General features: G+C 46.3%; 2 protein-coding genes across 3 annotated transcripts in view; one reads left to right on the top strand and one right to left on the bottom strand.

The window, feature by feature from the left end:
• LOC131699497 (rho GTPase-activating protein 7-like) overlaps window positions 1-13750 on the top strand; it is a 33800-nt gene extending 20050 nt beyond the window's left edge. The window contains exons 1-14 of one of the 2 annotated variants that reach the window (XM_058996540.1): window positions 1452-1674; window positions 4724-4795; window positions 5043-5124; window positions 5450-5513; window positions 5809-7139; window positions 7472-7642; window positions 8036-8195; window positions 8455-8653; window positions 8743-8959; window positions 10181-10295; window positions 10950-11153; window positions 11428-11645; window positions 12066-12239; window positions 12653-13750. In XM_058996540.1, coding sequence (XP_058852523.1) covers window positions 1662-1674; window positions 4724-4795; window positions 5043-5124; window positions 5450-5513; window positions 5809-7139; window positions 7472-7642; window positions 8036-8195; window positions 8455-8653; window positions 8743-8959; window positions 10181-10295; window positions 10950-11153; window positions 11428-11645; window positions 12066-12239; window positions 12653-12761 — 3129 coding nt within the window. In that variant the 5' untranslated portion in view covers window positions 1452-1661 and the 3' untranslated portion in view covers window positions 12762-13750. Of the gene's footprint in view, window positions 1-1451; window positions 1675-4723; window positions 4796-5042; window positions 5125-5449; window positions 5514-5808; window positions 7140-7471; window positions 7643-8035; window positions 8196-8454; window positions 8654-8742; window positions 8960-10180; window positions 10296-10949; window positions 11154-11427; window positions 11646-12065; window positions 12240-12652 lie in introns of those variants that run through there. The other variant, XM_058996539.1, reaches the window with a different exon arrangement.
• Window positions 13751-13903: 153 nt separating this feature from the next.
• LOC131699498 (arginine--tRNA ligase, cytoplasmic-like) lies at window positions 13904-24053 on the bottom strand. Its single transcript, XM_058996541.1, has 15 exons — window positions 23907-24053; window positions 22581-22715; window positions 21346-21534; window positions 21071-21179; window positions 20022-20122; window positions 19641-19762; window positions 19086-19206; window positions 18545-18674; window positions 17376-17480; window positions 16573-16751; window positions 16281-16390; window positions 15631-15736; window positions 15025-15197; window positions 14564-14811; window positions 13904-14122 (listed from the first exon to the last, which is right to left on the bottom strand). The coding sequence occupies exons 1-15, from the start codon at window positions 23949-23951 to the stop codon at window positions 14013-14015; spliced, it is 1983 nt and encodes a 660-aa protein (XP_058852524.1). The 5' UTR covers window positions 23952-24053; the 3' UTR covers window positions 13904-14012.
• Window positions 24054-24559: the final 506 nt, after the last annotated feature.

Genomic DNA, 24559 nt, shown 5'->3' with positions numbered 1-24559 from the left:
TGCAGTGGAAACTTGGATTACAGAGGTTTATTTCTCTCTCTCTCTCTCTCTCTCTCTCTCTCTCTCTCTCTCTCTCTCTCTCTCTCTCTCTCTCTCTCTTTGTTTGGCCTCTGAAGGAGTTCACCAAGGTGACTAGCATCCTCCAGCCAGAGGCGTACAAAGCATGTTTTCCTGTGTTTAAATTCCTCCCATTTCCTTTGATACAGTGGGTAGTGGTTTAGCATCCAGGGGGGTCGTATTCAGCAGGGTCTGTTCCCAGCTCCCCTGTGGTGTGCACAGTTGAAAGCCGAGCTCAGCGCTGCTATGGATCATGCTGTAATGGCAGCAGTGCTGTCCTCACCACCAGTGAGAGGCCACCATTTCCGGGAGAGTGCCGTGTTTACAATGCCTGTGTTTACTGAAACAGAGTGGGGTGGGGCAGCTTAAAAAAGTCTGGAGGGTCAGCAGAATCAGCCCCATCAAAAGATTCATCTTGCACGTTCTTACTTTCAATAAAAACAACTCCCACTTGAAGATGGGTCCTTCTTACCCTGTACGAACGTACAGGAGATGGGACCTTAGCAAACCATTCGTGCAGCTGCTAGTCTGTGAGAAGCAGCAGCTGTGTGCCATGCATCCCACGCACCCTCGGGGTCTGTGAAATCACTGGAATGAGGGCGCTGGAATTCGTAGCAGGAACTATGGGATATAACTAGAGAATGGTGACACCTGAGAGGGATAGAGAAGACTTGGCAGCCCAGTCTCTGATATCTGAAACACAGTATGTCTCGTTCAGTGTCTGAGACCACAAACAGGTTGAAGCACTGCGACAACGAAGCATTCCATTCTTGGTACATTGTTACATTTACTTTACTTTAGACAATATAGGGTACAGGGTTCCAGATTTTCAAGACCCTAGGAATCATCACTACAGAAACTAATAAAGAGCGCTTCAACATGAACATGTGTTTATGTTAGTGGGTTCTCTTTCTTATTCTGGGAAGAGACAGAAAACAGCCAAGCGCGCAGCGTGAACACAGTAGTAATCTGTGAGTTACTTTGAAGGCACTTTTCTGAAAGATAATTAATTGACTAATCTATAACAGACAGTGACTGATTGCTCCTCCAGAGCCATTGTGACAGTGTGCAGGTGTTGGGGAGGGACATCTGGGGTCAATGAAATGCAGGGGGGGGGGGGGGGGGGGGTCTAATACACTGGAACGCTCCATTCGTTTATGCCAGGGGAGGTACTTCAACACAAACTCGTTCTTCTATCTCTGTAGATTTATTTTAGACGCTTGCTGCTTTGTAAATTCTGCAAGAATACGCAGTGACACGCTACGTTACTGCTGGTTTTAAGGTTTTGCGAATGTTCTTATCACCACTTGAATCAGGCTTCCATTATGAATCACCCCCGTGAAGGCTGAGTGCAGTTGGTATAGTCCACCGGGGGAATGCGAATGCCTCTGTTTTCATTTCACTCCTAAACCAGATGTGCGGAAGGAGAGATCTGTGGTGTAGGGGATCGTTTGGTAATAACATTCAAAGGCCAGTTGGGATTTATTGATAAAGCAAACTGTGCAGGCTAGTAAAGATGTGTCTTTAAAAAATAATTCAAGAGAAGGAATAATTAAGAACCATCTGGAGATTTAATAGCTTACATTTAACGAGGACCGGAGAGAATGATCTTAACAAGTAAGTAAAGGCTATGTGCTTTCAATGAGTTTTTATAATCTATCTTTTAATAAACGGTAAACGAATGCATCAGTATATGTGATCTGTCATTCTCTCATAATTACTTATTGTCTGGTATAATCTTTGCTTATTGCATTAACTAGGTTGTATGAAGCATAGAAATACTCCAGTCATGTATATTCATATTTTTGTATGTGTAGTCAAGAGACCATTAGGACTAAAGTAAGCTAATGTTTTAATTAAGGTATTGAAGTCTCATGAGAGAATCGTATGAACATGACATGCTGGCTTGGTAAAGAGCTTCACTTCTTCTGGTTTGGTTTTTACTTCTGTAGGAATGAGTTTTTGGTATCTGACCAACAAAGAGCTGATTATCTCTTACAGTGGTGCTTATTGATTGGGGTCGTGTTTAATGAAAAGATTAAAACCAAGTTAGTTTACTTTACAGTCAGAGCCAACCTGGCACTGCTTATTATAACAGAAACAACGACCTGAAATGTGTCAGCAATTAAAAACGATTCAAACCAGCTGGGAAATGTTTTCAATGACAACACTGCTGTAGCACTGCTTCCATGCACTGGGTATTATAAATACAAAACAGATCTGTTTATACAACGTGTGCGTGTGCGTGCGCGTGTGCGTGTGCGTGTGCGCATCAACCCTAACCCTAATCTCAACAACAACACAAAAGTTCGTGTTAGTGAAGGATGTGGTGGAGCTCAGTTCAAGAGCATGTTAGTGGAGACTGCAGAGTGTGCAACACCACAGACAGCAAGTGAGAGTTAACCTGGGGGCAGGGCTAAGGAAGGAGGAGGACAGGACTGTCATTGGGTACAGTACAGACTAGATACAGAGATAGATAGATACAGTAAATACTCGAGATATTCTTCTGTATAGTATGTTTTTGTATAGTGGGTTGTGTACAGTACAGACTAGATATCTACTGTAGATATGCTTTTGTATAGTATATTTTTGTGCAGTGTATTGTGTACAGTATATATTGTGTGTTATTTTGTTTATCTATTGTGACATGTACCCCAGACTTATCAATGCATTGGCTATATGCTATTCCTTCAATACAGTACATTTACTGTACTGCATATCCCACACAGAGAAAGCGGTTTTCAAATAGATATTGTAAGTTCTGTCGTAAGTGTGGAAACATATATAAAATATGCAGAATATTCCATACCCTATTGTGCCCCCGTCCCGTCCCGTCCCGTGTGCCTACACTGTGATCCGAACAGGGGTTCACATAAGGATATCATATTATTTTGGAGGGTAGAGAAAGCTGCCCTGTAGTGATGCACCAGTGATGCATCTCCTCCCTGTGAGTTTGACACATCAAGCTGGAATGTCCTGCCTCATGAGCAATTGAAAGGGTAGACTGCGCTGCTCTAACTCTGGGAATCCTGCCTCCTGACCCCGTGGCAGATGGGGAGCTGTTGTTAGCAACCAGTTCAGACAACAGAACACTCGGAGAGTGACATCACGCTGGGAGCCTCTGCCAGCTGCAGCGCGATGAGAAAGAAAGAAAGCAAGCAGGCCTGCGGAAGATCAATGTCAAATAACTCAGAATGGGGTCCAGTGTGGCTGCAATGCTCTCAGCACCTGCTGTTATTAGCTGGACGCATCACATGGGGAGGCTGCGCGGGGAGAAGGGGAGGAGAGATCTCACAGTAATGAGGTGGACTTACATTGGCAAAACAGATTATTTTATTCATTTAAAATGTGGACCCCCCCCCCCCCCGGGAAAGCAAGCAGCATGCCTGTCTGAGGCCAATCTACTCTTAAAAATAATAATAACCAACCATCCAACCAAGCAACCATGTAGACTTTAGGAATGCATTCCCTGCACGGCAGACAAGGCTGCACAAGCCTCTGAGTGTAGGCTGTGTGGTATGCAGCACAGGCGAATCTGCACGTAGCTCTCTGAGTACCACCCTATCCAGCTCCTAGCGGCTCTCCGGCTTCCTGAGGGAGGGGGCTGGGGGGTGCAAACTCCTGATCTGTTATCAAAGGGCCTTCAGACTGGGAAAGAACTTCCTCTGAGGGGATCCGGTGTTTCCAATGGGAAATGCCTTTCTACATTACATTTGTTTGAACAAGGCAGATATGATCGTTCTCCTGGCGTAAAAACACAGCGTTCGGTCAGCCCGCTCTTCTGTTGTGATCTATTGCACTGCCACAGTACAAGCACACACATGTGAGGCTGCCCTCAAAACGCAATCTTTTATCCAGAGACTGGTAGCGCTGAACAGCTGTTTCATATTAATTTTATATTTCCATGTGCTTCTCATGGGCCATCCTCTTTTGTGGAGTAACCACAGTACTCCCTAAACGTTCATGGGGTGTCTCCTGCGTCTTACCCTTAATCTGCTGCAATAGGATCCATCACAATGATAATAACATGGTTAAACCTCCATATCGAAATGGCTGAAGAGTTATGCATTTCAACCCGATTGTCCGTTTTATTGTAAAAACATTTGCTAGGGGGCAATTTAAGAAGTTTGAATTACAGTTAGAGGTTAAGCAGTGAATGCTGGGCCATCTATAGGCAATAGCATAACCTGAATGTTACATTATCACAAAAACCTTTCTGTTTTGGGTGCTACAAGAGCCCTATTGTCTAAACTCTTTCACAGCTTTCCACCTTCTTTTCTTTTCTCCAAAACAAAAACATGAAGCTATCTGGATGTTTGGAGAAATGTCCCCAGCTGCCATTGTTCATCCATTGGGAAAATGTTAGTACACTCCCAGGCGTCCTCCTCTGACACAGTGCTGGTGGCGAGCCCATGGGAAAGTTACCACCCCAGCACAGAGTCTCAGAAATGTCCTGGGATCGCATCCTTAATGTCTACCACCTGCTCCAGGCTGTGTTGTGATGTCATTAAGATTTGCAGAAGTGAAGGCAGATGGCTGGAGAAGGAAAGCAATGTGGAGGAGGCCGTCTGATCCGTGCACCACGACTTTATTTCTATGTGTTGAAAATGAACCTATTCCAGGCATCACTGAGTACATGTTTGTTTGTTTATTTATTTCATTTCAGAGATTGAAACAAAGGAGGCTTGTGACTGGCTTCGGGCAGCTGGATTCCCTCAATATGCCCAGTTATTTGAAGGTAAAAGTGATTGGTGAGAGTTCTTGACATCATGCGGGGGTGCAGACTGCACCATCTGATGCAGTTCTTTCACTGTAATCTCCTGCTACTTGTGCCATGTACTGAACTGTTATGTGCCATCCTACAGCATTTCCTGTGCAGGAGTTGCCCTTTGCCCATCTCTAAAAAGCACTGCTTGTTTGCTGTTTGGTTTGAAATGCAGCCGATCACTATTCACAACCTTTAAGCTGTTGTTTGTTTCTCATAGATTCCCAGTTTCCTATCAACATAGACCTTGTGAAAAATGATCATGAATTCCTGGACAGGGACTCCATCGATTCACTCTGCAGGTAAGCCCAACCCCCAGTCTAAATGATCAGTCTTAACAATATTATACTTTTCATTGGACTGAGCAGAACTAGGCTTTCATTCATGCAATGCGTGAGAAAGGATTTGATTGTTCCTGCTGAGCGGTTAAAAAAGGAAACGCCCACGTTTGTAGATAAACAGTAACCGCTGAACTGACGCAAAGCCCGATCCTAAGAGTACATGTTTCCACTTCTGTTTAGTTTATCTTTAACCATGTCAAAGCATCACATTCCCTCTCGTGGGTTTTCTTTCTGTTATTTAGACTGAATTAAATACTAAATGCCTGTGTTTTCCCTTGCATTGTAGGAGATTAAATACTTTAAATAAATGTGCGGAAGTGAAGCTAGAGCTTGGGCAGCCCAGTCGAAGGGTAAGTCTGTTCTTGTGGCTATAAACGTTATTCATATATGCAGGGTTAATTGCTTGGTTTTCAGAGATGCAAGCAGACAAGCTTCTAGGCACTTGGCTCAAGCACAGTCGATTGAGCTTCATAAGAGGCTACAGCCACCTAGGAATTTAACAGTAAATCCACCAATGTGACTTTTTTGTTGTTTTTTTTTTACTGCAAGTTAAATTTATTCAACCTTGTTTGGATCTGTTACAAAGCAACATTTCCATCACACCCCGCAGCCACTCAAAACACACTTCTGTCTCTCCTGTTGCAGAGTGAGGATTCAGAAGATGAGGAGCCTTGTGCCATCAGCTCAAAATGGGCCTTTGAAAGACACAGCAAGAGGTGGTCCCGCTTGGAAGGTCTGGAGTGCTTCAGCGTTTTGTCTCCGGAGAGCTTCTACCTCAAAAGAATGGACAGCGTTGACACCACCTTGGACAGCGGAGAGAAGCAGGACGCATGCTCCTTGCACAGCTCCAGCAGCGACGGATCCTGCGTTCAGAAAACAGCCCTGGACAACTTGGAGACCAGCAGGAGCTCTTCCAGATGTTCCTCGAGCAAGCCAGCGTCCCTGGACACCTCCTTCAGCGGACCCCCGTCCCCGAGCGAAATCCAGAGTTGCGGCGGCGAGGAGAAAGTCCTGGAGAAGCCTCCAAAGAAAAAAGGAAAGAGCCTGCTGAGGAAGATGGAGAAGCTCCGAATGCACAGCTCCAGCCTGAAGAGGCCGCCCCGCGGCAAAGCCAAGCCGCTCATCAGCGGGCCGGTCCCACAGGAGGGCTTCGACGAGGACAAGCTGAGGCGCTTCAACTGCGTGGACATTTCAGAGCTTCAGGGAGAGCAGAGCAGGAGCAACTCGTCACTTTCCAGGCTGTCGTGCAGCAGCAGCAGCAGCAGCATCAGCCCGTCCGAAAGCAGCAGTGCCGTGAGCACGCCCAGCCCCGTCACGAGGGTCCGCAGTCACGCCAAGAGGGCCGGGCTGTGCGAGGAGCAGGAAACGGCAGACCTGTCCAACGGGAACGAGAGAAACCTACAAGAGAACCTCATCTTTCAAATCCCGCAGGGGCATAAGCCAGGGACTTTCCCAAAAGCGCTCACCAACGATGTTTTGTCGCCCATAGACAACACCTCGGTGAACTGGAGAACAGGCAGCTTTCACGGGTATGGAGGCAGAAGGTCGAGGTCTTCAAAAGACCAGGAACTTGCCTGCAGCCCCCTCGCTGTCGCTGACCACCGGATCAGCATTTATGACAATGTTCCAGGTGTCCACGTTCATCTCAGAAAGCCGGGAGAGATCGGTGACGACGATGTTTTTTCGGAACTGGATGAGGTCATGGAACGCATCAACGGCATTCAGCAGCTGGTCAACCAGTGGACGGAGAAGATGTCCGAAGACGGAGACTCTGACTTTGCCAACGACTCAATCTCCCCCTGCCCGTCTTCTCCGAACGAAATGCACCTTGAAATTGACAAGCATCTAGAGGGGGATGATGTGGGTTCAGAAACAGAGGTGGATGATGCAGATAAAAATGCCAACGAGCTCCAGTCTGCAGAGGTCAGCTTTGTCAGAGATTCTGGAGTTGGATCGTCTTTAAGACATCGCAACAGGTTAGTTCTGTAATGAATTTTAAAAAGTTTTTGATCTGAGAACTCCGTGGGTCAACTTGTAGGTTCCCCGGAATACTTGCAAGCGCCTGGATTCTAGGTCAATATTCTGTGCTGCCACTATAAACAAGATACAGCATTTTTGGCATTAATCATTTCTACGAAACGATGCTGAATTCACAGCAGAGTGCGCTGTGACCCTTCCTGAGTGAAACGGAGGCAGCATTCTGGTTACACCTGCTAGCTGTATAATACAGCTTGGTGCCTCGGGAACATGGAAACAGGGATTGTGCACAAATACAGAAGTATTAAACCTTGCTGTCTTTTCCTCTTAGGCAGCAGAGGTTGCACTGGTCCGGCGAGCACAATCTCCACTCGCAAACGTCCTGCCTGCAGATTGACAGGCAGTCAGCAGCTCAGCTGAACCTGCTACAGAAGATGGCTCTGCTGAAACTCACAGCCCTGATGGACAAGCACTCCCCCTGCAGCAGGCAGGGCTGGAACTGGTAAGGGATTAAAGGCAGCTTCTGTATGTACTGACGCGCACAACCTTGCAGACCATCCCCACATTAGCCGTTCCTTTTCATTTGTTTCTGTAATCGTCTGAATTTAAACCCAGACAGAATAATGTAATGTTCTTTCAGAAGGAGGAATAGTGATTGCGCTGTCTGTCTAGCAATCCTCAAGCTAAGCAGAACAGAAACAGGCACTGCAGATTCCCAGCATTTCCATCGATCCTCGCTGCTTTATTCAGGGATAAACGACTGGATTTCAGAAGGTTGGGCTTGGTTCTGAATATCTGGAATATGATAAGCCAGCGTGTTACACAGCTAAACACTGCCTGCTGCGAGGCAGCCCCAGGGTTATTCTCTGTCTCACATCATTCATCTTTTTTTTAGGACAGTTCCCAAGTTCATCAGGAAGATAAAGGCTCCGGATTACAAAGACAGGACTGTGTTCGGTGTTCCACTGCTTCTTAATGCCCGGAGAACAGGGAACCCTTTACCACTGAGCATACTGAAGGCAATGCACTACCTCAGAAACCAGTGCCTTGACCAGGTAAATGTGCTTACTGTATAGCAGGGGTGCTCTCCATTGCAGGCTCTTTCACTGCACTGCAGTGCAGCATGCTCTTCATTATTGAATCGAGCAGCTCAGAGTCTTGACCAGGTAAATGTGCTTACTGTATAGCAGGGGTGCTCTCCATTGCAGGACAGTAGAGTTCTGCACACGCTGCTCCACTGTCATCGGTTTTATAAAGTGCAATGACTCAGCAGCAGAGTACTGACTCACCTTGTTTGCTGTCCTATTCCCGCAGGTTGGACTGTTCAGAAAATCGGGAGTGAAGTCTCGTATCCAGCACCTGAGGGAGATGAACGAGACGGACCCGCAGAGTGTGAGCTACGAGGGCCAGTCAGCCTTCGACGTGGCTGACATGGTGAAGCAGTACTTCAGAGACCTGCCTGAGCCCGTCTTCACCAGCAAGCTCTGCGAGTCCTTCCTGCACATCTACCAATGTAACCCTCCTTCACAGTCTCCCCACCTCACGGCTCTCATCCCCACAGGCACTGCAATGACACGCTTCTTCCTATGTGTTTCATTGCAGATTTCCCTAAAGATCAGCAGTTGTCGGCAGTTCAAGCCGCTGTTCTCCTGCTCCCAGACGAGAACAGAGAAGCTCTCCAGACCCTCTTGTGTTTTCTCCGTGACGTGGTGGCCTGTGTTGCAGAGAACCAGATGACTCCTACAAACATCGCGGTCTGCCTGGCTCCATCTCTCTTCCACCTCAACACCTTGAAAAGGGAGAGTCCGATAACGTCCAGGTGAGCCGTCATGGGCCGTCGAATCCAAGCAACAGTCCAAGGAAAGAAAACAGACATCTGTGGCTTGAAGAGCTGAATCTGTAGCTTTGTTGTGTTCCTCTGGTCACCCCAGGTGTTGAGGGGCACACTACCCTTTGTTCAGAGGAAGCTTCTTCCCAAGCTTTGCTAATATTTATAGAATAATCTTTTGCTGTTGTGGGTAGCAGTGGAGCTCAACTTGAAATTGGGAACATTTGGAATGATTAGTTTCTTTGTTGCAGTTCATCCATAAAGTTTGAGATGATCATGAAACTGTTAAAGAGGCCAACAGCAGCACAGGGCAGATTCCCCGTCTTCAAAATGTATTTCATTCATTAAAACAGAATTGAAATGCTTTCTTTAGACGGCATCTTAGCCTGGTAGAGCCGATCTCTTTCTGCACATGTTTAATATGTGCTCCTTTCACTCGCTGAGCAGCACATTCTTAACCTGCTGTATTAACCTATGTGACCCCCAAAGAGCTGCGGTACCCAGTCCAGCACTTACCATATCAAAGACAGCAATATTATTCCAGGCCTGCTCTTTTATCTGGGAATGACATAATAAGCACATGGGGGGGGGGGGGGGGAGAAGCAGCAGAACCGCGATGATGTCATGCAAGGACAAACCAAGAAGGGAAAGGCTAGCAGCACCAGAAAAACATTGCCATTGAGCTTCGGGTCCTGGTTCCAAACACATGCAAACACCAAGTCTGACTGCACCCAAGTCGTTTCTTGCTAGTATTGTTCAGTTAAAATTGCTTTGTTCCTTTGCCTTCATTTCAAAACAGGACTGTTTGTGTTGAAAAGCAGAAGTGCTGATTACAACATGTGAGGCCCTGCTCCTCTCAGTACACAGCGTTCTCTTTGGAAAGCCCTGAATACCTTCACCTTCAAGCCAGGCCTTCATTACTGTTTCACTGTGTGTATCTGTGCCAGGCAGTATTGTGTGACACTGCCAATCTGTATGAGACGAGGTGAGGGTGAGAGCTCTAGAACCACGAATGCAGACGAGCCCGGCTCTTTTGCACAGCGGTCAGGACACTCGTTTGCGGTGCGCGGGGTCGTCAGTTCCCTCCCAGTCTCTGCCCTGTTACATACATCAGAATGGTTTAACTGCATGCATTGGCACAGTAGGCTTCAGTTTCCATGTGAGCAGTGCTCGTGTTTAACTACAGTTTTTTTTTGTTCTGTTCTGATGCAGGTCTAACCAGAGGAAGCACAGTCTAGGGATGCCAGACCAGAGAGACCTGAGTGAGAACCTGGCTGCCTCTCAGGGGCTGGCGCACATGGTAGCAGAGTCCTCTCGGCTCTTCCAGGTACGTTCTACACCCCTTCCGGCACGAGAACAGAAGAGAGCAATCAGTAACATGCAACCTGTTCAGCCCTGCCTGCTTTATGAGATCTGGAGCGTGCAACCTGTTCAGCCCTGCCTGCTTTATGAGATCTGGAGCGTGCAACCTGTTCAGCCCTGCCTGCTTTATGAGATCGGGAGTGTGCAACATGTTCAGCCCTGCCTGCTTTATGAGATCGGGAGCGTGCAACCTGTTCAGCCCTGCCTGCTTTATGAGATCGGGAGCATGCAACCTGTTCAGCCCTGCCTGCTTTATGAGATCAGGAGCATGCAACCTGTTCAGCCCTGCCTGCTTTATGAGATCGGGAGCGTGCAACCTGTTCAGCCCTGCCTGCTTTATGAGATCTGGAGCGTGCAACCTGTTCAGCCCTGCCTGCTTTATGAGATCGGGAGTGTGCAACATGTTCAGCCCTGCCTGCTTTATGAGATCGGGAGCATGCAACCTGTTCAGCCCTGCCTGCTTTATGAGATCGGGAGCGTGCAACCTGTTCAGCCCTGCCTGCTTTATGAGATCAGGAGCATGCAACCTGTTCAGCCCTGCCTTTATTAAATCAGAAGGGCAGCTAAACCAAATGTTGGAATCCAAGTATAATGGAACATTTCTATGCATTTCTTCCAGGTGCCAGAATACTGGCTATTCCAGAACGAGGACTCTTTCAGTGATGAGATGAGGCAGAGTGAAAGGGGGCAGTGTCCCACACAGAACAGCACGCAGGCTTACCTGCACGATTCAATGCAAATCGTGCTGACGGAGGTCAGGGATAAATTCAAAGGCTGGACGACCTGTGTTGCCTCGGAACAAGTGGAGCTGGCTTTCAAAAAGGTACCGATGATTCTCAATCACTGTCCCATCGACACAAGCAGCTGCTGTGAGCACACATCCACAAACAGAAGACACTCTTCTAAAGGAACAAGAAGTTTAACTTCCTAAAAGCATCGATCCTCTCTATCAAATGCCATTACATTTAGCATGCCAGAAGGGCTGTTTTTATTACAAAATGTTTCCATTGGCTCCTGTGCGCATGTCATGTTCTTTAAACCTGATAGGGGTTGACCTTAGCAATAATTGTAATATATTATTAATACATTATAATCAGGTAGATGACGCACATCCCTTGCGACTCTGGAAAGCAACGGCCGAGATCGAGGCGTCCCAGGGGGAGGTCCTCAATCGAATACTGAGGGAGCAGAACATTTGGGACAAGAACTTCCAGCAGTCGAAGGTCATTGAAGCCCTGGACAAACACACTGAGATATATCACTATACAACACAGAGCGCCGTGTCTCAGCCACCCCGAGACTACGTTGTGCAAAGGTAAGCCAGACCAGTGCTTTATCCTGCAAGCAACAAGCTATCACAAGAGCCAGGTGACCCTGTGTCTCTCCTGCACTTCTGAATCGCTGCAGACTAAACACTGGAAACTGTGTCATGCAGCAACCTCTTTATCGACCCCGTTTAAATGACTCAGTATAATACAGTGGAAAGCATATTCACTAGCTGAATGATCACTTCTTGAGTCTCAGATGAATTACACAAGCTTGTCCATTCGCAGCAGTGTACTGTAAATGATCCACACTGTAAAGCATGTTTTGATATTCTGCTGGTGCTTCCTATACAGCATGTATCAACATACTTTTACAAATAATTGTTTTAAAATAAATACACATAAAAAAGGTCCTAAGTGCTTTTCATGGGAAGTGCAGTGAATGTAAGCGCCTGTGTCTTTCCTCCCAGGTCCTGGCAGGCTGACATTCACACAGGCACCTGCGTTTTAGCTGCTGCCTCTGTGGAGCACGCTGGCGCCCTGTGTGAGGGGATCAGAGGAGAGGTGATGGCGTGCCAGTACCTGATCCAGCCCACGGGACTGCGGAAAACCAGACTGACTCACATCTGCAGAACAGACTCCAGGTACTGCAGCTCAGAGAGAACGACAGCTTACTGACAGAGCGCTGGGTAACAATTAGCTGCATTCACCAGCATCTGAGCATTGCAAGAAACGAGAAATCATTCCTACATCGACTTCACACATCCAGTTACTTAAAATCGGACACCTGCTGCTCACTTACATTTATGAATTGAATCTAATGCAAAACTCTGACTGGTGCAGCAGAATGTTATTTTAGAATACAGTGTGGGGCTCTAGGCACATACTGTACAGAATAAAACGAGTACACAGGTGAGGTGTTACTACTGGGGCTAGCTGTGTGTACTGCTTAAATCATCTCACCCTTTGCAAAGGCGTGCATGTTTCATTGATGCCCCTTTCCACCTTTTTACCTGCTTGGTCTTGAAAGAGTTTCTTCTTGTTCCCTTTTCCCCAGGGGACGAACCCCAGAGTGGTACAATAAAGTGTTCGGACACCAGCTTGCTGCAGAGCTGCTCCGGATACGAGACTCCTTCAAACCCGAAATGAAAGAGACAAAAATCTAACCTTCCTCTGAGGAGGACAATGGACAAACAAACAAACACAACACAGGCACTTTAACAACGTTAGCAAACCAGGATGAGGAACTCTGCCAGCCCAAATAAAGAGGGATGAAGGGCTTCTTCAGAACCCAGTCCTACAGTAATATAGACTTCTGTGTCTGGGCTCATAACAATGATTGTTTGATGAACTGATAAGTGTATCCAGTGGCTATGCATGATCAACCCTGAGAATGAAAGCCCAGAGCACGAGCACACTCAGGCTCTTACTCTGCATTCAGTTCAGCTGCATGAGGTCCATTCTGCAGCGCTCTGAACCACCAGGCTCTTACTCTGCATTCAGTTCAGCTGCATGAGGTCCATTCTGCAGCGCTCTGAACCCCCAGGCTCTTACACTGCATTCATTTCACCTGCATGAGGTCCATTCTGCAGCGCTCTGAACCCCCAGGCTCTTACTCTGCATTCATTTCACCTGCATGATGTTTAAATCTACCTCTTTGAGGAAATACCTAATATAAATACATTCTAGACACATATACAATATAGCAGCAGTGTGGAGTAGTGGTTAGGACTCTGGACTCCTGACCGGAGGGTCGTGGGTTCAATCCCGGGGGGGGGGGCACTGCTGTTGTACCCTTGAGCAAGGTACTTTACCTAGATTGCTCCAGTAAAAATCCAGCTGTATAAATGGGTAATTGTATGTAAAAATAATGTGGTATCTTGTAACAATTGTAAGTCGCCCTGGCTAAGGGCATCTGCTAAGAATTGTAATACAATATATATTCATATATATATATATATATATATCAATGTAAAAATAAACAAATGTAAACAGATTGAAATGTAAGAAATAGAAGGATCACACTTCACCATCGTGGTGTTATTTAATTGCTGTTATTTGTGTGTCATTTTTTTTTCAAAATATCTAAAAGTCCTGCTAGAAACACAAAGCTTTCCTTCCTGAGTTACTTAAGGAATAGTTTTTCAAAGCTTTTTTTAAACATAATACAGTTGCTATTCAGAAACGTGCGCAGAAGAGTTGAAGATGAAGTTGTTTTTTGTCCTGAGATTATTCAGGAATCTTCAGCCCTCGCTCCTTATCCTGCTGGACACATCATCACACCAAGACAATAACGAGAAGCAGCGGGTTTCATCACACCCATGTCTTTGTTTTCTTTTTTATTTAAGATACAGTAAAATATAAGAGCTGATACAGCATGTGCTGTGAGGAGTGGCAGGCGCGTGCGCGGCTTCATCCTACATCCTCTGGACTGGCTTGATCCCCAGGATGTCGAAGCCCTTCGCCATGACGATGGCCGTGGCATCGCACAGCAGCATGCGCCACATATTGACCTTCACCACGTTACCTGAGGGGAGCAAAGACAACACAGGGACAAACAAAGGCATGTCAATCAAAGAAAACACAAACATTACAGGACAAGTCAAACACAGCCCTGAAATAAACAGGAACATTACAGGACGAGTCTAACACAGCCCTGAAATAAACAGGAACATTACAGGACGAGTCTAACACAGCCCTGAAATAAACAGGGACATTACAGGACGAGTCTAACACAGCCCTGAAATAAACAGGAACATTACAGGACGAGTCTAACACAGCCCTGAAATAAACACTTTGTGCAATTTGCACAGGTTAACGAGAACATGCATCATGTGCAGGGCTTTTCAAAGGGACCAGTAGAGCAAACCCTCAATGCATTCTGCAGGGGGTATCAGTAAAGCTGTAAAAGGGTTACCAAGCAGGAATCCCCTGCAGCAGCAGCAGCGGCGCGTGCGCACGCCCTTACCGGTGTGCCGGTCCTTCTCCACGCAGTAGCAGTTGTCGTAGAACTCAGTGAAGGTGGTGGCAAGCTCATACAGGTAGTCACACAGCGTGTGGAGCAGCAGATCCTCCAGGATCTTCTGCAGGATCTCAGGGAACCTCAGGATGCACTTCCCCAGCTTCCACTCCTTCTCGTGGTCCAGGACCACCTCCGTGCTGCCAGCCGCCTTGCGCAGCGAGGCCTCGTCGATGTTAGCCAGCCGCGCGATGGACCTGCGGGGGAACAAGCGGCGCACTTTAAACACCTTTCAGGATTCACCAAATGCTTCAACTGAAGAGGAGCCACCAGCTGATTTGAGTTTGTTCCTGATGTATTTGCCCTGCACACTTGAACATGAACACAGTGCTCCCTAGTTATATTTCACTGTGCGATTATTCTCAGTAACCTTGCAGCAGACAGCCCTCTGAACACACTGGCTGACTCACCTGATCCTGGTGAAGGCGTACAGAAGGTAGGCTGCAGTGTTCCCTCGGTCATCCAGCATCTTGTCAAAGGAGAAGACGTAGTCGTTGATGCGGTTGTGCGAGAGATCCGCGTATTTCACACAGCCAAACGCCACCGCCTTCTGGGCAGCTTCCAGCTCTGCAGGGGTTAATACCTGCAAGAGACAATGAGCTGTGAAACACATACTCCAGGTGGCGTTTCCTAAACCTAAAGACTTTCTGAAAATCTAGCTAGCGCTTTCCACCCTGGAGTTTTTTTTCAATCGACTGCTTTTTCATGGTAGATTCAATCCAATTAAAAAAAAAATGAATAAATGGAATTTTGCTAGTACTCAAATTTGAAATGTAAAAACTAAAGCTCTTTGTTCCAGTACAGGTACTGTTATCTTTCTCCGGACTCCTCTGCTTGTATTGCATGCCTTTTAATAACTAATGCTGGATAAGACTGATGCGTTGTTTTATTAGGAGTTGTACTGCTGAGGCCAGTCTTCAGGGTTTCCTCATGGCTCGGTATGAGAGTCCCTGTATCAATGCAGTCCTCGCCTTGTCTCTTTCCTATCAGAGTCCCTGTATCAATGCAGTCCTCACCTTGTCTCTTTCCTTGTCCTTCAGTTTGTCCATGGAGCGCTTCAGTCCCTCGTCCAAGAGGTCCATCAGTCGAACCGTGTCCCCTGACCTGGTCTTGAACTTCTTCCTGGAAGCACACGTAACACCAAGAGGAATCAGGAAAATTAAACAGCATAATAATAATACAATAGAGCTGTGTCACAATGAGGATGGGTCACTTCAGGAGCTGTCTGCTACTGAACTGACAGAGGATCATGAGCACACGTTCCTCTTCATGGGAGCGATCACACTATTAACACGGGTGGAGTCCACACCACCCAGCAATAGAAAAACATGAGTCTGAACTCATTTCAACACTGAAGACACTGAGAAAGACTGCCAGTGGAAACGCTAGGCATTGAATAATTCACACTGAAGACACGGAGAAAGACTGCCAGTGGAAACGCTAGGCATTGAATAATTCACACTGAAGACACTGAGAAAGACTGCCAGTGGAAACGCTAGGCATTGAATAATTCACACTGAAGACACTGAGAAAGACTGCCAGTGGAAACGCTAGGCATTGAATAATTCACACTGAAGACACTGAGAAAGACTGCCAGTGGAAACGCTAGGCATTGCATTCACTGGGTTTCTTGGAGTTTTTCTAGCCCTTTCTGAACAGCACTTACTTGTCCTCCCCCAGCACTACTCCGAAGCCAGCATGCTCCACTCTGGTCACCTTGGGGTCGTACCAGCCAATCATCTGTGCTGCTGCGAATATGATCTGGAAGTGACCAGCCTTACACAGGAGGAGACACAGCCTTAAACATCACGCTTTGAAATGACTCCGAAACTCAAACTGCATTACATTTTATGGGTACCTCCTGAAGCAGTATACTGGTCTATCGTTTATAAAACAAGTTTCCACACAGGTGCTTCCATAGCTCCCAAGCCTCTGACTTGACCAGTCTGCTGGCTCACCTGCCCACTGTCCGTCACATAGATGATGATATCTGCCTTCTCCTCAAACAGTCTGTGTCTCAGAGCTGCCAGGTCCGAGGTGTCGTAGGTGTAACCTCCATCTGACTTCACAACCGTCAGGGGCACGGCACAGCCCGGGGCGAACACCACTCGACGCCCTTCATCCACCTGCACTAGCCCTGCACAGGAGGAGGGAGGAATCTGTGACAACACTGCCCTCTGCTGTAGGAACATCAACACACACAAGCTTTGAAAACTACACGAACCTGTGCATTGCTAACCCAACCCCCTTAATCGCCTTATTTAGTTAAGCCACAGGTATGTGCAAGTGCACAATATTACTGGTTCACATACGGCTTTATATATATATATATATATATATATATATATATATATATATATATATATATATATATATATATATATATATATACACACACACACAATGATATTCTGAGGTGATATTCTTAGAAATACTAAACGTAATAAATGTAAAGGTAAACGTTTAGACTACAGTACTCAGGGTCTTCAGTTGTATTCTGTCTTCACTGAAAACACATTTGTCATTGAATGTATGAAGTTTCTTGTACAGTACTTCTAGATATTAAACTGTTGCGTGTTTAATAGTTACAGACAATGCACAGAACCTTGTTGAGATGTTCAGGACCTCGGAAAACAAATAAATGACCAGACGAGAAAATGTTGTTTTTATGATGGAAGCCCTTACTGAAACACACAGCACTGGTATGGTCTCTGTTTCTTCTTCAAAAGCACGCTCCTATAGTCTATTTAAACTGCGCTACCTTTGTCTTCAAATTCCTTCACCACTTCCGTCATCATATCCTGATAAAAAGACTCGCCCCTTTCAATCAGCTGGATATCCAGACAGTCATAGACCTTCTGAAACTCTGAGAAGAGAAAAACAGATGATCAAACCAGGGGCAGTGACCACAGAGCAATCCAGGGCAGCAGTGTGGAGTAGTCGTTAGGGCTCTGGACTCTTGACCGGAGGATTGTGGGTTCAATCCCCAGTGGAGGACACTGCTGCTGTACCCTTGAGCAAGGTACTTTACCTAGATTGCTCCAGTAAAAACCCAACTGTATAAATGGGTAATTGTATGTAAAAATAATGTGATATCTGTATAATGTGAAATAATGTATAATGTGATATCTTGTAACAATTGGAAGTCGCCCTGGATAAGGGCGTCTGCTAAGAAATAAATAATAATAATAATAATAATAATAATCCTCTGAGAGCAGAGACCACAGAGCATTCCTCTGAGAGCAGAGACCACAGAGCATTCCTCTGAGAGCAGAGACCACAGAGCATTCCTCTGAGAGCAGTGACCACAGAGCATTCCTCTGAGAGCAGTGATCACAGAGCATTCCTCTGAGAGCAGTGACCACAGAGCATTCCTCCGAGCGCAGTGACCACAGAGCATTCCTCTGAGAGCAGTGACCACAGAGCATTCCTCGGAGAGCAGTGACCACAGAGCATTCCTCTGAGAGCAGTGACCACAGAGCATTCCTCGGAGAGCAGTGACCACAGAGCATTCCTCTGAGAGCAGGGACCACAGAGCATTCCTCTGAGAGCAGGGACCACAGAGCATTCCTCGGAGAGCAGTGACCACAGAGCATTCCTCGGAGAGCAGTGATCACAGAGCATTCCTCGGAGAGCAGTGATCACAGAGCATTCCTCGGAGAGCAGTGATCACAGAGCATTCCTCGGAGAGCAGTGATCACAGAGCATTCCTCGGAGAGCAGTGATCACAGAGCATTCCTCGGAGAGCAGTGATCACAGAGCATTCCTCGGAGAGCAGTGATCACAGAGCATTCCTCGGAGAGCAGTGATCACAGAGCATTCCTCTGAGAGCAGTGTCCACAGAGCATTCCTCTCTAAGGGATCAGAATCTCAGCCTCATGAGCGCTTCATACAGAAAGGATGTCTATGTGCTTCTCCCCTCTAACTCACCTTGCCTGGAGACGTCGCAGATTGAACTCCATGCTTTAATAAAGGCAGGGTCTTTGCTCTGCAGCTTCACCACACACTGGTACGCACGCTTTTTGAACTCTTCCTCGTTGTCAAAACGCTTCTTAGACTCCTATAAAAGATTAAACAATGCTGATAGAATTCAGTTGTCCAATCTATACTGACTCTGTGTCCACAGTGATGATCAGAGAGCACTGTGTGATGAGAGAGTGTGGTTTTTAGCGCAGACCCTTCACTGATGAATTTGTGGATTTTACAGAACCAGCACTGCACTACATAATGCTGGGTTTCAACAGCCTGCAAACAGCTATAATACGGGTTAAAGGAAGGCCAGTGTCTGTGCATGTGGGTAATGTAGGCACAAACACAAGGGTCATACCAGTCAGTGCCCGAGTGTGATGTCATCTCTGGCTCAAAGATCCCCAGCAATGTTTAAAACAGCAATGCCATGCGAGGCTTCTGGATACGTGTGGTGCATGGGACGGGTTACCACAGGGTTCTATGAAAGCTAAACCCAACGTACTTTGTAGAAGGCCTGGAGGTCTCCGATGGGAGGAGAGGCTGTCAGGTAGTCTGGGAATGTGTCCTGAAGGTGTGCGATTAGCATGCCGAACTGTGTCCCCCAGTCACCTACGTGATTTAACCTGAAAAACAATCAATCAATCAGACACAGAGTGCTCTTGTCACACAGTATGGAACAATGAGACACAGAGTGCTCTTATCACACAGTATGGAACAGTGAGACACAGAGTGCTCTTATCACACAGTATGGATCAATGAGACACAGGAGTGCTCTTATCACACAGTATGGATCAGTGAGACACAGGAGTGCTCTTATCACACAGTATGGATCAGTGAGACACAGGAGCGCTCTTATCACACAGTATGGAGCAGTGAGACACAGAGTGCTCATCACACAGTATGGATCAGTGAGACACAGGAGTGCTCTTATCACACAGTATGGATCAATGAGACACAGAGTGCTCTTATCACACAGTATGGAACAGTAATGGGTGAGGATTGTACTGTACTACACATCATGTTGCATTGGGCGCAGCCCTCATTATTTGGTAGTGACCTTATGACTTCGTGTCCCAGAAACTCAAAGAGCCTGCACATGCTGTCTCCGATGATCGTGGACCTCAGGTGACCCACGTGCATCTCCTTGGCAATGTTAGGAGAAGAGAAATCCACAACGACCTGGGAACAAGAACCAAAGCCACTGTTTAAAACCACTGCACCTGTGAAACACTAATCGACGCATCGGCACGGTAATCGACGTGTCATCGAAACGGTTCCTTTATACCAGAACACACCTGCACTGGAACCTGACAAAGAGAATCCCAGAACACAGCTGTGTAGCCCGTGGAGGACACTGTTTGAAAAGCACGTGGTCTGTAGCACTGATATGCATGAAGGGTAAACACAGTGAATCAAACGCTCCATTCACTACTCATACCTTTTTCTTGGGTCCTGCTGCTGCAGGCTGCACACCGTTGACCAGCAGGCTTGTCAGCAGTTTAGACACAAAGTCCTTTCTGAGATGCACATTGATAAACCCTTTAATCCAAACACAGAGAGGGGCCGATCAGGCATGATTTCTAATCGGCTACACAGCAGAGCTACAGTCACGGTTTTCAAAGGTTAGTAGAAATCTGAACTTTTACTATCGCTTCAGGCAAACACTAAGAATGAAAGTCATTAATGGATTACCAGCCTAAGGGAAATATCAAGAATTCACAGGACAACATAATTAGCTTATTGATTTGTCAACCCATAAAAACCAACACAAAAAAAGAAAACAGGACGTCTGAACAAGTTTGCTTTAAAGCCCAAAGCATGTTAACACCTCCCATGTCTGCATCATTCTCTTACGCAGTTATAGGTTATTAATGAGACACATTAATATAGGAGGCTGTGTGGTCCAGTGGTTAAAGAAAAGGTCTTGTAACCAGGAGGTCCCAGGTTCAAATCCCACCTCAGCCACTGACTCATTGTGTGACCCTGAGCAAGTCACTTCACCTCCTTGTGCTCCGTCTTTCGGGTGAGACGTAATTGTAAGTGACTCTGCAGCTGATGCATAGTTCACACACCCTAGTCTCTGTAAGTCGCCTTGGATAAAGGCGTCTGCTAAATAAACAAATAATAATAATAATAATAATAATAATAATAATAATAATAATAATAATAATAATAATATCCTAGTGTTTTACTGCATGACACAGCAGTGGTGGCTGCCAGTATCAAACAGACTCAAATACATTCGACTCAAATGCATTTCTCATTCCTCTCTGGCAGACAGGAGATCTAGCAAAAGATGAGGTTTGTTGTATACGTGGGATGCAGAGACGATGCAAAGAGATCAAGCCAGCTCTAGGTTTGCGGTTTGGGAACCCGAGTTTTAAATGGTTAGGGCTCATGCATGCACTAGTGGATGACCAAACAGAAGGGCACATGGGTTATTCATGAAAAGGGAAAAGGAAGAGCTTTTCTTTTCATTGTAATTACCTGGTCCGGCGATCTCCACTCTCTCAATGATCTCATTGTCAGGAATGTTCTTGACAATATTCTCTGCAATTTCCCTCGGACTGACCTTCTGTCCTTTTGACTTCATCATCTGGAAGATACATTTCAATTCAAAACCATTCATTAAAACTGAACAAGCACCTCTGAAAAGTGAGTATCAGGCAACGGTGGCGATGGTGTGAGATAAAGACTGCTCTGAAAAGTGAGTATCAGGCAACGCTGGCGATGGTGTGAGATAAAGACAGCAAGGGCCTCACCTGAGCCATTGCCATGGCACTGTTGCACTGATAATCTCCGAACCTGGGCTGCTGGTTGGGAGTCACAGCCAGGGGGGCGTTCTCCAGGTGTGGGTAGGCGGCCCGGATGGCGTCCCCGAAGGTTTCCTGGAGCCTCTCATTGATGTTGATCATGTTTTTACTACACTTGCTGCTTTCCTCCTGGAGGCTCTGTGAACAACAAGCACAAGTTACAGTCCACACAGCTCCCAGCAGCACTTAGTGGATTCACTGCACACAGCAGCTCATACAGTGGATTCACTGCACACAGCAGCTCATACAGTGGATTCACTGCACACTGCAGCTCATACAGTGGATTCACTGCACACTGCAGCTCATACAGTGGATTCACTGCACACTGCAGCTCATACAGTGGATTCACTGCACACTGCAGCTCATACAGTGGATTCACTGCACACTGCAGCTCATACAGTGGATTCACTGCACACAGCAGCTCATACAGTGGATTCACTGCACACAGCAGCTCATACAGTGGATTCACTGCACACTGCAGCTCATACAGTGGATTTACTGCACACTGCAGCTCATACAGTGGATTCACTGCACACTGCAGCTCATACAGTGGATTCACTGCACACTGCAGCTCATACAGTGGATTCACTGCACACTGCAGCTCATACAGTGGATTCACTGCACACTGCATCTCATACAGTGGATTCACGTCCTCGTGTAGGTTACTATCCTTCTGAGGTTCCTCTCCTTTCAGTGTAACAGTAAAACTAAAGTTTTTGGCTATTTACTGATTAGTTGGTGCTGCTGTCAAGCAGAGGTCTACTGGAGCTGTGATTAACTACCACTTCATGAACCCTGCATGTGAAAGGAGATTGTCTAAATGGTTGCTACAAAGCTACAAAATAACTGAATGCAGAGTAAGGATGTAAACAAACACATACACGGCTGGTTTTACCAAATGTTATTTTAAGTAAAATAACTCAAGAGCTTAGTAGCTATCCAGGTCAATGAAACCAGACGCCAATGTTCAAGAAATACGACTCCCACTGCACTGCAGTTTGAGCCATTCCTGGTTTTACTATGAGTTTAATAAGACGCACCGAGTGTGTTACACTGTGGTTAATCAAGCTCCTATTAAAACCTGGAACAGCTGAAACTGCTATGCAACGGGAGTCTCATTTCCATCCCTGGTGTTTTACCATGTGATATTTTAAGATAAACGATGAGGAGTATTTGCAAATCACCTTCTTCAGAATATTCAGACGATATTTGAGTTTTGCGTTCTCCTCCCGTAGCCCTTCCAGATGTGACGAGAAGCCTGCTGTCTCCGGATTCTTCAACTTCTCAATCTCAGCAGAAAGAGATCGGACCTCGCGCTCCTGTTAGAGATACAAGCAGCACACGAGACTCTTACCAAGTGTTCCCGATTCACTCTCTGCGATCACAGAACTACTGCAGAGATCTGTAGATCGTAACTAACCAAGCTGTGGAGTGTTCCCGATTCACTCTCTGCGATCACAGAACTACTGCAGAGATCTGTAGATCGTAACTAACCAAGCTGTGGAGTGTTCCCGATTCACTCTCTGCGATCACAGAACTACTCCAGAGATCTGTAGATCGTAACTAACCAAGCCGTGGAGTGTTCCCGATTCACTCTCTGCGATCACAGAACTACTCCAGAGATCTGTAGATCGTAACTAACCAAGCCGTGGAGTGTTCCCGATTCACTCTCTGCGATCACAGAACTACTCCAGAGATCTGTAGATCGTAACTAACCGAGCTGTGGAGTGTTCCCGATTCACTCTCTGCGGTCACAGAACTACTCCAGAGATCTGTAGATCGTAACTAACCAAGCCGTGGAGTGTTCCCGATTCACTCTCTGCGATCACAGAACTACTCCAGAGATCTGTAGATCGTAACTAACCGAGCTGTGGAGTGTTCCCGATTCACTCTCTGCGGTCACAGAACTACTCCAGAACTTATTATCAAACGTTTACATGCTCTGTGATGATGCTGTATATCCAAATCTGAAGTTTCACTTTCACTTGAACGATACACAACACTAAACAAACAAACAGTAAGCATGCAGAGGTCATGGAAGTGCTGGTACAGCAACTACTTATCAAGTATACCAGTAACATTAACATGGGTCAAACCGCTATGCCTTGGGAGTCTTACATTCATCCCTGAGAAACATTTACACTGTACTGTAAGTTCAGAAGAAGGAAAATGGGTCGTTACATACAGTATTAAGAAAGTGCTTCGTACAGCTACTGGCAAAGCAGCTGGATGAAGGCATCCTTGACATTATGAGATACAAGCTTATGCCGGGGTCGCAATGTCCCGTTGCGTGAGGTGCATGCAATGCAATGCAATGCAATGCAATGCAATCCAATGCAATGCAATCCACACTGGGATACTGCGCCTTTAAACTGCCAAGCGTGCAGCGTGTCCAAGTATTGCATCAGACGCAGCGCTTTGCACCAGCTGTGTGATCGAGTGTAACACAGCTCCGTACTTTTATTTGTGCTAATAAATAACCCCAGTGTGCTTGCTTGGGCGGTACTGACCTGCTGTTGAATTCGGGACGTGTATTCCGCGACACGGTCTGCCATTCTCTACACTGCGCCAAGCTCACAACCCACTCCCCTCTCAATCTCCACACCGCTAAGCCACCCGGCCTGACGCTTCCTGCTGACGAAAAGCGAAAGAAAAACAGCGCGTCCCCTCCAAACAAAGGAACAGATCTCCACACTCTGCCCTCTTGTGGCGTGTATGTGTACTTGCAGTGACTATAACTGTACACTATACTAAGAACATAAGAAAGTTTACAAGCGAGAGGAGGCCATTCGGCCCATCCTGCTCGTTTGGTTGTTAGTAGATTATTGATCCCAGAACATCATCAAGCAGCTTCTTGATCTGCTAGCCTGATAAGTACTTTAGTAAAATCTATTGCTCAGCATATTTAGAATAGATTATTATTGGTATTTAATATTAGGATGTATACTTGTATTATTCACCTAGACAAGTATTTATGTTAATGTTTGTGGTATCCTAGTTGCCAAGGATACTATCTAAGAAAATATTATCATTATTATTAGGGAGACTAGAGAGCAGAGGTATCAAGATATTTAACACAGACCGCATCATCTCGTGCGCTGCAAATCAATGCTCCCACAAGCTTGCATCGTAGGAGCCGTATTATACAGAACCTTCTGCTCTG

This window comes from Acipenser ruthenus, chromosome 22 (genome assembly GCF_902713425.1).
Source record: "Acipenser ruthenus chromosome 22, fAciRut3.2 maternal haplotype, whole genome shotgun sequence".
Lineage (NCBI taxonomy): Eukaryota > Metazoa > Chordata > Actinopteri > Acipenseriformes > Acipenseridae > Acipenser > Acipenser ruthenus.
The sequence above is the reverse complement of the archived record's forward strand: the minus strand, read 5'-3'. Positions and strand labels throughout refer to the sequence as shown.